Source organism: Pseudophryne corroboree, chromosome 1 (assembly GCF_028390025.1).
Source record: "Pseudophryne corroboree isolate aPseCor3 chromosome 1, aPseCor3.hap2, whole genome shotgun sequence".
NCBI lineage: Eukaryota > Metazoa > Chordata > Amphibia > Anura > Myobatrachidae > Pseudophryne > Pseudophryne corroboree.
In genome coordinates, this window is record NC_086444.1 from 519,190,252 (window position 1) to 519,204,514 (window position 14,263).

The window sequence follows — 14,263 nt, forward strand, 5'->3', positions numbered from 1 at the left end:
CAACAGAGAGGGGGGGCACTTATTTGGCTAAAAATATATATAAGCAGCTATAAGGGATAGACACTTATTATAAGGTTGTCCCTATACAGTTTATAGCGCTTTGGTGTGTGCTGGCAAACTCTCCCTCTGTCTCCCCAAAGGGCTAGTGGGGTCCTGTCCTCTATCAGAGCATTCCCTGTGTGTGTGCTGTGTGTCGGTACGTTTGTGTCGACATGTATGAGGAGAAAAATGATGTGGAGACGGAGCAGATTGTCTGTAATAGTGATGTCACCCCCTAGGGGGTCGACACCTGAGTGGATGTACTGTTGAAAATTACGTGACAGTGTCAGCTCTGTATAAAAGACAGTGGTTGACATGAGACAGCCGGCTACTCAGCTTGTGCCTGTCCAAACGTCTCATAGGCCGTCAGGGGCTCTAAAGCGCCCGTTACCTCAGATGGCAGATACAGACGCCGACACGGATACTGACTCCTGTGTCGACGGTGAAGAGACAACCGTGATTTCCAATAGGGCCACACGTTACATGATTGAGGCAAGGGAAAATGTTTACACATTTCTGATAATATGAGTACCACCAAAAAGGGGTATTATGTTTGGTGAGGAAAAACTACCTGTAGTTTTCCTGAATCTGAGAAATAAAATTGATGATGCGTGGGTTTCCCCCCGATAACAATTGATAATTTCTAAAAAAGTTATTGGCAGTATACCTTTTCCCGCCAGAGGTTAGGGTGCGTTGGGAAACACCCCCTAGGGGGGATAAGGCACTCACACGCTTGTAAGAAAAAGGGCTCTACCCTCTCCTGAGATGGCCGCCCTTAAGGATCCTGCTGATAGAAAGCAGGAGGGTATCCTAAAATGTATTTACACACATACTGGTGTTATACTGCGACCAGCAATCGCCTCAGCCTGGATGTGCAGTGCTGGGTTGGCGTGGTCGGATTCCCTGACTGGAAATATTGATATCCTAGATAAGGACAGTATATTATTGCCTATAGAGCATTTAAAATATATGCGAGATGCACAGCGGAATATTGCCGACTGGCATCAAGTATAAGTGCGTTGTCCAATTCTACCAGTAAAGTGGTCAGGTGAGGCGGATTCCAAACGGCATTTGGAAGTATTGCCTTAAAAAAGGCATTTGGGGTCGGTCTTTCAGACCTGGTGGCCACGGCAACAGCTGGGATATCCACGTTTGTACCCCAGGTCGCCTCTCAAAATAAGACGCAGTATTATCAGGCGCAGTCCTTTGTTGGCAAGCGGACAAAAGGTTCCTCTTTTCTGCTCGTGACAGAGGGAGAGGAAAAAGGCTACAGAGATGAGCCAGTTCCCAGGAACAGAAACCCTTTCCCGCCTCTGCCAAGCCCTCAGTATGATGCTAGGGCTTTACAAGCTCAGGCACGGTGGGGGCCCGTTCTCAATGAATTTCAGTGCGCAGTGGGCTCACTCGCAAGTAGACCCCTGGATCCTTCAGGTAATATTTCATGGGTACAAATTGGAATTCGAGACGTCTCCCCCTCGCCGTTTCCAAAAGTCTGTTTTACCGACGTCTCCCTCTGACAGGGAGGCAGTTTTGGAAGCCTTTCACAAGCTGTATTCCCAGCAGGTGATAATCAAGGTACCCCTCCTGCAAAAGGAAACGGGGTATTATTCCACACTATTGTGGTACCGAAGCCAGACGGCTCGGTGAGACCGATTCTAAATCTAAAATCTTTGAATACAGAGGTTCAAATTCAAGATTGAGTCACTCAGAGCAGTGATTGCGAACCTGGAAGAAGGGGACTACATGATGTCTCGGGACATCAAGGATGCTTACCTTCATGTCAAAAAATTTACCCTTCTCACCAAGGGTACCTCAGGTTATGGTACAGAACTGTCACTATCAGTTCAGACGCTGCCGTAGGGATGGTCCACGGCACCCCGGGTCTTTACTAAAGTACGGACCGAAATGATGATATTCCTTCGAAGGAAGGGAATTTTAGTTATTCTTTACTTGGACGATTCCCTGATAAGGGTAAGATCCAGGGAACAGTTGGAGGTCAGTGTAGCACTATCTCAGGTAGTGTTGCGGCAGCACGATTGGATTCTCAATATTCCAAAATCGCAGCTGGTTCCGACGACTTGTCTTCTGTTCCTAGGGATGATCCTGGACACAGTCCAGAAAGAAGGTGTTTCTCCCGGAGGAGAAAGCCAGGGAGTTATCCGAGCTAGTCAGGAACCTCCTAAAACCGAGCCAAGTCTCAGTGCATCAATGCACAAGGGTTCTGTGTAAAAATGGTGGCTTCCTATGAAGCAATCCCATTTGGCAGATTCCACGCAAGGACTTTCCAGTGGGACCTACTGGAAAAATGGTCCGGGTCGCATCTTCAGATGCATCAGCGGATAACCCTGTCACCAAGGACAGGGGTATCCCTCCTGTGGTGGTTGCAGAGTGCTCTTCTTCTAGAGGGCCGCAGATTCGGCATTCAGGACTGGGTCCTGGTGACCACGGATGCCAGCCTGCGAGGCTGGGGAGCAGTCACACAGGGAAGGAATATCCAGGGCTTATGGTCAAGCCTGGAGACATCACTTCACATAAATATTTGAAGCTAAGGGCCATTTACAATGCTCTAAGCTTAGCAAGACCTCTGCTTCAAGGTCAGCCGGTGTTGATCCAGTCGGACAACATTACGGCAGTCACCCACGTAAACAGACAGGGTGCCACAAGAAGCAGGAGGGCAATGGCAGAAGCTGCAAGGATTCTTCGCTGGGCGGAAAACCATGTGATAGCACTGTCGGCAGTATTCATTCCGGGAGTCGACAACTGGGAAGTAGATTTCCTCAGCACGACCTCCACCCGGGAGAGTGGGAACTTCACCCAGAAGTCCTCCACATGATTATAAACCGTTGGGAAAAACTCGACAGGTATTGCGCCAGGTCAAGGGACCCTCAGTCAATAGCTGTAAAGGCTCTGGTAACACCGTGGGTGTACCAATCAGTGTATGGGTTCCCTCCTCTGCCTCTCATACCCAAGGTACTGAGATTGATAAGATGGAGAGGAGTAAGCACTATATTCGTGGCCCCGGATTGGCCAATAAGGACTTGGTAACCGGAACTTCAAGAGATGCTCACGGAGGATCCGTAGCCTCTACCTCTAAGAAGGGACCTGCTACAGCAAGGACCCTGTCTGTTCCAAGACTTACCGCGGCTGCGTTTGACGGCATGGCGGTTGAACGCCGGATCCTGAAGGAAAAAGGCATTCCGGATGAAGTCATCCCTATCCTGATCAAAGCCAGGAAGGATGTAACCGCAAAACATTATCACCGCATTTGGCGAAAATATGTTGCGTGGTGCGAGGCCAGTAAGGCCCGACGGAGGAAATTCGACGATTTCTACATTTCCTGCAAACAGGAGTGTCTATGGGCCTGAAATTGGGGTCCATTAAGGTTCAAATTTCGGCTCTGTCAATTTTCTTCCAAAAAGAACTAGCTTCAGTCCCTGAAGTTCAGACGTTTGTAAAAGGGGTACTGCATATACAGTCTCCTTTGGTGCCTTCAGTGGCACCTTGGGATCTCAATGTAGTTTTTGGGTCCCAAAAGTCACATTGGTTTGACCCACTTAAATCTATGGAGTTAAAATATCTCACAGGAAAAGTGGTCATGCTGTTGGCTCTGGCCTGGGCCAGGCGCGTGTCAGAATTGGCGGCTTTATCCTGTAAAAGCCCTTATCTGATTTTCCATTCGGACAGGACGGAATTGAGGACTCGTCCTCAGTTTCTCCCTAAGGTGGTTTCAGCGTCCATCTGAACCAACCTATTGTGGTGCCTGCGGCTACTAGGGACTTGGAGGACTCCAAGTTGCTAGACGTTGTCAAGGCCGGAAAATATATGTTTCCAGGACGGCTGGAGTCAGAAAATCTGACTCGCTGTTCATCCTGTATGCACCCAACAAGCTGGGTGCTCCTGCTTCTAAGCAGACGATTGCTCGTTGGATTTGTAGTACAATTCAGCTTGCACACTCTGTGGCAGGCCTGCCACAGCCAAAATCTGTTAAAGCCCATTCCACAAGGAAAGTGGGCTCATCTTGGGCGGCTGCCCGAGGGGTCTCGGCTTTACAACTTTGCCGAGCAGCTACTTGGTCAGGGGCAAACACGTTTGCTAAATTCTACAAATTTGATACCCTGGCTGAGGAGGACCTGGAGTTCTCTCATTCGGTGCTGCAGAGTCATCCGCACTCTCCCGCCCGTTTGGGAGCTTTGGTATAATCCCCATGGTCCTTACGGAGTCCCAGCATCCACTTAGGACGTCAGAGAAAATAAGAATTTACTTACCGATAATTCTATTTCTCGTAGTCCGTAGTGGATGCTGGGCGCCCATCCCAAGTGCGGATTGTCTGCAATACTTGTATATAGTTATTGTTACAATAACATCGGGTTGTTTATTGTTGTGAGCCATCTTTCAGAGGCTCCTACGTTTTATCATACTGTTAACTGGGTTCAGATCACAAGTTGTATGGTGTGATTGGTGTGGCTGGTATGAGTCTTACCCGGGATTCAAAATCCTTCCTTATTATGTACGCTCGTCCGGGCACAGTATCCTAACTGAGGCTTGGAGGAGGGTCATAGGGGGAGGAGCCAGTGCACACCACCTGATCCTAAAGCTTTACTTTTGTGCCCTGTCTCCTGCGGAGCCGCTATTCCCCATGGTCCTTACGAAGTCCCAGCATCCACTACGGACTACGAGAAATAGAATTATCGGTAAGTAAATTCTTATTTTTCTTCCGATCGGAAAGGTTCGGGAGCTCATAGCCCTGGTCAGGAACCTATTAAAGCCAAAAAAAGTTTCAGTGCATCATTGCACACGGGTTCTGGGGAAGATGGTGGCTTCATACGAGGCCATCCCCTTCGGCAGGTTCCATGCGATGATTTTTCAATGGGACCCCTTGGACAAGTGGTCCGGGTCCCATTTACAAATATATCAAAGGATCACCCTGTCTCCCAGGACCAGGGTATCTCTCCTGTGGTGGCTGCACAGTGCTCACCTACTAGAGGGTTGCAGGTTCGGCATTCAGGACTGGGTCCTGGTGACCACGGACGCAAGCCTCCGAGGCTGGGGAGCAGTCACACTGGGAAGAAATTTCCAAGGTCTCTGGTCAAATCTAGAGACTTGTCTCCACATCAACGTCCTGGAGTTGAGGGCCATATACAACGCCCTGCGTCAAGCGGAGGAATTGCTTCGGGGGAAAACCGGTTCTGATTCAGTCAGACAATGTCACGGCAGTGGCTCATATAAACCGCCAAGGCGGAACAAGGAGCAGAGTGGCCATGGCAGAAGCGACCAGGATTCTACGCTGCGCGAAAGGCCATGTAAGCGCACTATCAGCAGTGTTCATCCCAGAGGTGGACAACTGGGAGGCGGACTTCCTCAGCAGGCACGACCTGCATCCGGGAGAGTGGGGACATCATCAAGAAGTCTTCGCACAGATCACGGGTCGTGGGGACTGCCGCAAATAGACATGATGGCATCCCGTCTCAACAAAAAGCTAAAGCGGTATTGCGCCAGGTCAAGTTACCCTCTGGTGACACCTTGGGTGTTTAGATCGGTCTATGTGTTTCCTCCTCTTCCTCTCATATCCAAGGTGTTGAGAATAATAAGAATAAGCAGGGTCAGGACAATCCTCATTGTTCCAGATTGGCCATGGAGGACTTGGTATCCGGAGCTGCAAGAGTTGCTCACAGAAGATCCGTGGCCTCTTCCTCTAAAGCAGGACCTGCTGCAGCAGGGGCCCTGTCTGTTCCAAGACTTACCGCGGCTGCGTTTGACGGCATGGCGGTTGAACGCCGGATCCTAGTGGAAAAAGGGATTCCGGAGGAGGTAATTCCTACCCTGATCAAGGCTAGGAAAGACGTGACGTTGAAACATTATCACCGTATATGGCGAAAATATGTTTCTTGGTGTGAGGCCAGAGCTGCTCCTACGGAGGAGTTCCATTTGGGCCGTCTACTTCACTTCCTTCAAACAGGAGTGAATTTGGGCCTACAATTAGGGTCCATAAAGGTCCAAATTTCGGCCTTATCCATATTCTTTCAAAGAGAATTGGCCTCTATTCCTGAAGTACAGACTTTTGTGAAGGGAGTGCTCCATATTCAGCCTCACTTTGTACCTCCGGTGGCGCCTTGGGATTTTAACGTGGTGTTACGTTTCCTCAAGTCACCTTGGTTTGAACCACTCAAAACAGTGGAGTTGAAATACCTCACGTGGAAAGTGGTCATGTTATTGGCATTAGCTTCGGCAAGGCGTGTTTCAGAATTGTCAGCTTTATCACATAAAAGCCCATACTTGGTTTTTCACGTGGATAGGGCAGAGTTGAGGACGCGTCCTCAATTTCTGCCAAAAGTGGTCTCATCTTTTCATGTGAACCAACCTATTGTCGTGCCTGTGGCTACACGGGACTTGGAGGATTCCGAGTCCCTGGATGTGGTCAGGGCTTTGAAGATTTATGTGACCAAAACGGCTAGGATCAGGAAGACTGAAGCTCGGTTTGTTCTGTATGCGGCCAACAAGGTTGGCGCTCCTGCTTCAAAGCAGACTATTGCTCGCTGGATCTGTAACACGATTCAGCAGGCGCATTCTACGGCAGGATTACCATTGCCAAAATCGGTTAAGGCCCATTCCACGAGGAAGGTGGGCTCTTCTTGGGCGGCTGCCCGAGGGGTCTCGGCATTACAGTTGTGCCGAGCAGCTACTTGGTCGGGGTCAAACACCTTTGCAAAGTTCTATAAGTTTGATACCCTGGCTGAGGAGGACCTCCTGTTTGCTCAATCGGTGCTGCAGTCATCTGCACTCTCCCGCCCGTTTGGGAGCTTTGGTATAATCCCCATGGTCCTTACGGAGTCCCAGCATCCTCAAGGACGTTAGAGAAAAGAAGATTTTACTTACCGGTAAATCTATTTCTCGTAGTCCGTAGAGGATGCTGGGCGCCCGTCCCATGTGCGGACGACTTCTGCAAGACTTGTTTATAGTTATTGCTTACATAAGGGTTATTTTATAGTTTATCGGTTGACCCGAGGCTATGTTGTTGTTCATACTGTTAACTGGGTAGTTTATCACAAGTTATACGGTGTGATTGGTGTAGCTGGTATGGATCTCGCCCTTAGGTTTGCAAAAATCCTTCCTCGTACTGTCCATCTCCTCTGGGCACAGTTTTTCCCTAACTGAGGTCTGGAGGAGGGGCATAGAGGGAGGAGCCAGTGCACATCCAGAATCCAAAGCTTTCTTTAAGTGCCCTATCTCCTGCGGAGCCCGTCTATTTCCCATGGTCCTTACGGAGTCCCAGCATCCTATACGGACTACGAGAAATAGATTTACCGGTAAGTAAAATCTTATTTTTTTCACCTTGTGACCTACAAGCACTATTTGTTTTCTTGTGCTCTTAATTTATTTGGGGTCTGACCAACCCCTGTTGTGTTTGGCTGCTGTACTGAACCTTCCCGTAAAGCGCCAGGAGTAAATTACCCTAGGGTAATTTTTTTTCCGCATAAGTATTTAGGTACGGCTTCTAGGTCTGTCGAACAAGTTAGTTCTCGGTTTATTCAGCTTCAATAATTGCGGCACAACGGGTGCTTTTTGTTACGTTCTTGGCAGGCCGAGGCTGGTTCAAAACGAGTCTAGAGCCATTGCCTTATACTAGCGATATGTTTTTTGGTCCTCAATTGGACAAATGTATTTCTCGGGCTACTGTGGGAAAGTCTTTTTTCCTACCGTTGCCTGCACCAGTTCCGAAGCGGAAATACGCTGGACCAGCTTTCAAGTTCTTTAGACCTCAGTCCTTTTGAGGCCGTGCTCAAGAAATAACCGTACAGAGTAGACGTGGCAGAGAACGTGGTTTTCAACAAACCACTAACCGTCGTCAAGACACAAAGCCAGCTGACAAGCCAATGGCATGACTGGCTTCCAGCCCATCTCGGAACTTCAGTTGTGGGAGCAAGCCTTCAAATGGCGTGGTTTCAGATGTCTACAGATGGGTGGATACGCAATTTAGTGTTCAAAGGTTACAAAATAGAGTTCGATTGTCTACCACCAATGCGGTTTTTCAAGATGGGTCTGTCTGTGTCAGCAGACTGGAAGGCAGTTCTGCAGACCGCTATTCAGTCTCTAGTAGATTTATCAGTTTTAATTCAGGTACCAGTACACCAACAAGGTCAAGGGTTTTATTCCAATGTTTTTGTTGTACCAAAGCTGGACAGATCGGTCAGACCAACATTGAACCTAAAGGGGCTCAATCAGTACGTCACTTACTACAGATTTAAGATGGAATCCCTGCGGTCAGTGATTGCAGGTTTAGAACCACAGGAATTTATGATTTCCCCTAGATCTCAAAAATGTGTACCTACACATTCCAATTTGGCTACCTCATCAGGTGTACTTAAGGTTTGCAGTACAACAAACCTATTATTCATTTCAGGCGCTGCCGTTTGGCCTATCATCAGCGCCTCGGGTATTCATAAAGGTAATGTATGTGATGATTGATCATCTCAGGTCTATGGGAGTGATAATAGTTCCGTACTTAGACGACCTTCTCATCAAGGCTTCGTCTCAACAAATACTCTTTCAAAATTCCTTACTGACCTATACGGTACTAGTTCAGCAGGGTTGGATTGTCAACTTCACAAAATCAAGCCTTGTCCCGTCTCAAAAGATTTAATTTCTAGGAATGATTCTGGATACGGTGGGTCAATTAATTTCCCTGCCAGAAGAAAAGCACAAAGTGTTTGTCATCTGGTACACTTAGTGCTCAAACCACGGACAGTCTCGGTGAACTTGTGCATTCGACTGTTAGGAAAGATAGTGGCGTCTTTCGAAGCACTCCAGTTCGGAAGATTTTACTCACGTCCTTTTCAACTAGATTTTTTCGCATAGTAGTCAGGTTCTCATCTACAAATTCATCAGATGGTGCGATTGTATCCAAGGGCCAGAGTATCACTACTCTGGTGGCTCCAAATACAACATCTCACCGCAGGAAAAAGGTTCGAAGTCTGGAATTGGATAATTCTGACGACGGACGCAAGTCTCAGAGGTGAGGGAGCAGTGGTCCAACATGGTCAGCTTCAGGGCTTATGGTTAGACCGAGAAAGTTTACTGGCAATAAATGTCCTGGAACTCATGGCAATTTACAACGCTCTGCAACAGTCAGTTCACATACTCCAGTCTCAGACTGTTTAGGTTCAGCCAGACAACGCGACGGCAGTCGCATACATCAACAAACAAGGTGGGACTCGAAGTCGCATGGCCATGCGAGAAGTTGCTTGAATCCTAAATTGGGCCGAGCATCACCAAGTGATATTATCGGCAGTGTTCATTCCAGGAGTGGACAACTGGGAAGCAGATTATCTCAGTCGTCAGGATTTTCATCCAGGAGAATGACCCTTACATCCAGAAGTGTTCCAGATGTAAATCCAGCGATGGGTTTACTCACAAGTGAATCTAATGGCATCTCGCCAAAATCATCAGACACCCAAGTATGTGTCCAGAACAAGAGATCCAAGGGCAGTGGTAGGGGATGCTCTCACAATAACGTGGCCATACATCCTAGTGTATCTATTTCCACCATTTCCGCTGCTTCCTCGGTTGCTAAAGCGGATCAAAAGAGTCCATGACCGTCCTACTAGTGGCGCTTCATTGGCCTCGGAGAGCGTGGTCCTCGGATCTCCACGGGGCTTCTTGCAGACGATCCGTGTCCGCTTCCGCTACTTCCACACCTACTACAACAGGGCCCGTTCCTTTACCCCAAATTTTGCGTGGCTGCGTTTGACGGGGTGGCTATTGAAACCGCTCTCTTCAGACGAGAGGGCATTCCGGAGTCGGTAATACCAACCATGTTACGTGCTAGGAAGCCAGTTACATCAACTCATTATTACAAGATTTGACAAGCTTATATTGGTTGGTGTGAATCTCGAAATTATCCAACATCATCTTTCAAGTTATCCCGTCTTTTAGTATTTCTACAGATGGGGTTAGATGGAGGACTACATTTAGTGACACTAAAGGTCCAGGTGCTTTGTCAATTTTCTTCGTTTGGCTCTTTTGCCAACAGTTCACACTTTCGTGCAAGGTGTCCTTAGAGTTTAGTTTTACATTTTTTGCAGTCTTCAATTTTTGAACCTTTTCAACAAGTGGTTAAGTTTCTAACTTGTAAAACAGTTTTTCTCCTAGCCTTAGCTTCGGCAAGGCGTGTTTCAGAATTAGATGCGTTGTCATGCAAACCACCATATCGAGTTTTATGGTGACACAGTGGAACTTTTGACGAATTCCGCTTTTTCTACCAAAGGCGTATTCTCTTTTCACATAAATTAACCAATCATAGTTCCTGATTTCTCCAAAAGTGCATCAACCCAGCTACTTTGGATGTGGTTCACGCGCTTCGCATTTATGTAGCCCGAACATCAACAGTACGTAAAACTGATACATTGCTTGTTCTCTATGATGCAGTCAAGATAGGTTGGCCAGCCTCCAAACAGATGTTGGATAAATGGATTAAGCTGACCATTTGTCAGGCTTACTTTCATGCTAGTCTACAACCACCTGCATCTATTTCAGCACATTCCACGCGTTCTGTGGAACATCATGGGCAGCAGGTCGTGGGGCTTCAACGACACAACTTTGCCGTGCAACTACGTGGTCGTCCGTGCACACGTTTGTGTGCTTTTATGAGTTTGATACTTTTGCGGCTTCAACATCTAGCTTTGGCCTTCTAGTGTTACAGGTGCCAACCAGCTCTCCTGCCCAAGGGGGAAACTTTGGTACGTCCCAAGAGTACTCCAGTGACACAGAGTGGATGAAAAAGAAAATAGGATTTTGGTACTTACCAGATAAATCCTTTTCTTTGAATCCATAGGGGTCACTGGATGCCCGCCCAGAGCAGTTTCACCTGTCTTTTGTTCAGTATATCTTATGTTAACACATTATCACCGGCTTGTTTGAATGTTACGGTGATTGTTATCTGTTGTCCTTATTAACTTCTAGTTGTTCATTATTTTATAACTGTTATATGTAATTCTGCATTGTTCATCCTCTTTCGCTCCTGTTTGGCTGAGTAAAAAAGCACGGAGGTATCTTGGGAGTATGGAGGGGGAGGAGGGTACTAATTTAAATATTTAAATGTGTCTGTCCCTGCTAACGCTCCGTCCATATCCCAAGAGAACTTCAGGGACCCCTATGGATTCAAAGAAAAGGATTTATTTGGTAAGTACCAAAATCCTATTTTTGAAAATAATTCTTCTACGGTCATTATTTTGCCTTCCTACTGTTAAATATATTGCTTGTTCTTCCCTAGGACATTATCCAACTGGCAGTATGAGTTTGACAAATGGGCTCCATCCGTGGTGAAAATCGCTTACAAGGTTCGTAGTGTTTGTATGGAGCTTTAGAAACCTTGGTGTCTGTGTACCTTTCATGTTTTTCTCCCAATACCCTAAAGAATATTACTGTGTGTGTGCTGAAATGTAAGCTAATCAGTCTAAAGCGACCGCAATAAAGACTAATTACTTTCAGATGAAAAAAAGCTGCACAAAATGGCTCATCATCACATCCAATATATTTGATGAGAGCAATAATAGTTATGCTTCTTGCATGCCGATTTGTGTGATGGGTTGATTGGATTTATATTTGGAAAGGGCCACCTGCTTCCCTTAATGTCACAGCTGAGCACCTTTGAGAAGTGTAATGACTTTTGTTTATAGCTTACGACCTGGGAGCAAAGTTTTGTGACCGTTCTAGAGCTGCAGTCTTAAGTCTGCAAAGAAAGATTTAAAAAATATATATATTTATGTTCATTTTAATTTATGTAAAAGAGACCAAATATATTGTAAGTTGTTTGTTATCGATTCTAACAGTTTTTAATATTAGAATTCATACATTGCATTGAAATATATTTGGTTATGCATACTTCTTGTTCTATTCATCTAATGTAAAATTCCAGGTCCATTGGACAGCCAGGGAGTCCACACTCACAATCCTGGTTACTGAATGTTCTGTATACCAGTCCAGCATCACCCTGAAAACATGAAATCGCACAGCCTACAATGATCCCCTTTTCAAACTCTAGGGCAGATGTATTAAGCTATACTCCCGGGATTAGATGGCTGGCAATTACACTATGTAGATAAGTGTTTGCCCCCACCCCCACCACACCGGAAGGATCGAACAGAGGGGCAGTTGTATTAAGCATGGAGAAGTGATAAAGCAGTGAATAGTGCAAGGTGATAACACACCAGCCAATCAGCTCAAATATGTAAATTGACAGGAGCTGATTGGCTTGTGCGTTATCACCTTGCACTTATCACTGCTTTATCACTTCTCCAGGCTTAATACAGCTGCCCCTCTGTTCAATCTTTGTGGTGTGGTATGGGGGTGGGGGCAAACACTTTTGTCTACATAGTTTTATTGCCAGCCATCTAATCCTGGTAGTACACAGTTCAACTACCTCAGCCGGTAGGATCTGCATCCAGGGTAGCTATACGTCCATCTGCAGGTCTTTCAGCAGTTCATGGACCAGGGTAGTCAGTCAGATAACACAAGGTGGATTGGTACTGCTCATGGACCGGAGACCTGTAGGTGTTTTTGATAGTTGCCATAGTAGTGCTTTGTAATTACCCTTTCATTTATCTTTTCCCTCTGGTATCAAAGCTACAAGGGTACTAAAAAAAAAAATAGTTGGTCATTCTGGTTCCCCCGGATTGGCCTTCTCTGCATGGTGGAGAATCCTTCCTCTGTGGCAACTTCCACTGAGACCAGACCTTCTTAATCACTGTCCTTGCCTTGCTTCGGTTGGCTTTTACGGAGTGGCTACTGCCGCAAACATCTTAGAAGCTAAGAAGTTCTCAATAGTTATCCAGACTATGTTGAATGCCAAAAAAAACAGTATCTGCCACAATATATCATCAGTTTGGAAAACTTACATTCTGTGGTGTAATAGACGATAGCGTTTCATACATTTTCTCACATTTTCTTTCATCTCTCCAGATTGCTTCTTTGCCTGCAAGAGGTTTTGAGGCTGGTTTGAGACGCAATCCTCTGAAAGTGCAGATTTCTGCTCAAAGAAATTGACTGTTATTATTTGAAAATAGAAGAAATTAAACTGCTAACGTGGAAAACAAGTCTTGCTAATGGGGTGTCCGAGTTCAGAGCCCTTTCCTGTCGAACATCCTTCTTTGTTTTGAGGATAAAAGGCCCTGTATATCAGCATTCACAAAAAATTAATTCACACATTCAGAGATTTTTCCCCCCCTAGATTTAAGTATTCCCCAATCCACCAATCTGGGCACATACATTGCGGATTTGTTTCAGTGATTTGCAGATTTTGTTATGCAAAGATTGGATCTGCAAATCATGAAAGTGCCCATATATTACCTCAATAGATAGTCATCTTACTAATCGCATGTAGAAATGTTGAAATACAAGATGAACCTGGAGAGATGCACACATTAATGATCACTATATAATACAGAGAGCAAATGAATGAGCACCATATAAAATAGCTCACGTTTATGATGGGTGGCACTTGATATACCGGCTGTCGGGATCCCGGCGCTCAGCATACTGGCGCTGGAATCCCGACTGCCGGTATACCGACAACTAATCTCCCTCTTGGGAGACAACACCCCTGGAGGGATTCGCGCGCCACCGTGCCTGTAGTGGGAATCGCAACGCCGTTATGCTGGGTGCTGAGATCCCAAGTGCCGGTGAATCATACTTCACCCCTATATGACTGCTGTATAATACAAAGAACACATTAATGACCACCATATGATACAGAGAGCATGTTTATGACCTCCACATAATACAGAAAGCATGTTTTATGACTGCCATATAATATAAAGAGTATGTTTATGACTACCATATAATACAGAGAGCACATGAATGAATGCCATATAATACAGAGAGCATGTGTATGAATATACAGTAAGAGGTAATCAAAGAAACAGTCCACAGTCAGAGCACTCTGCTACCTATCATATTTGCTGGGCAGGGGAAACAAAAGTGCTGTGACTAAAGGTGCACATGTGTAGGAGCGGGAGGGTGGCAACAATGGCAGCTATTATGGGCACAGCACAGAGGGTACATTTGTCATGCATATAGCATTAGCATACACACACACAGCCCATCAGTGTGTCGCACACCCAGAAGGCAGCATCATTCATCCAGGAGGAGCTTCTTTGAAATGTTTGGTGGCATATTGAATCCTTGAGCAGGGACTGTGCTCACTTCAATCCTCACCCACCCCCACTGCTGG

The 14,263-nt window shown here is 46.3% G+C and overlaps 1 protein-coding gene across 6 annotated transcripts in view; it reads left to right on the top strand.

Annotated features, from left to right (window-relative positions):
• SMARCA2 (SWI/SNF related, matrix associated, actin dependent regulator of chromatin, subfamily a, member 2) overlaps window positions 1–14,263 on the top strand; it is a 631,684-nt gene that overhangs the window by 299,365 nt on the left and 318,056 nt on the right. For all 6 annotated transcript variants that reach the window (XM_063913944.1, XM_063913943.1, XM_063913946.1 and 3 more), the window contains one exon: window positions 11,306–11,372. In XM_063913944.1, coding sequence (XP_063770014.1) covers window positions 11,306–11,372 — 67 coding nt within the window. The remainder of the gene's footprint in view (window positions 1–11,305; window positions 11,373–14,263) is intronic.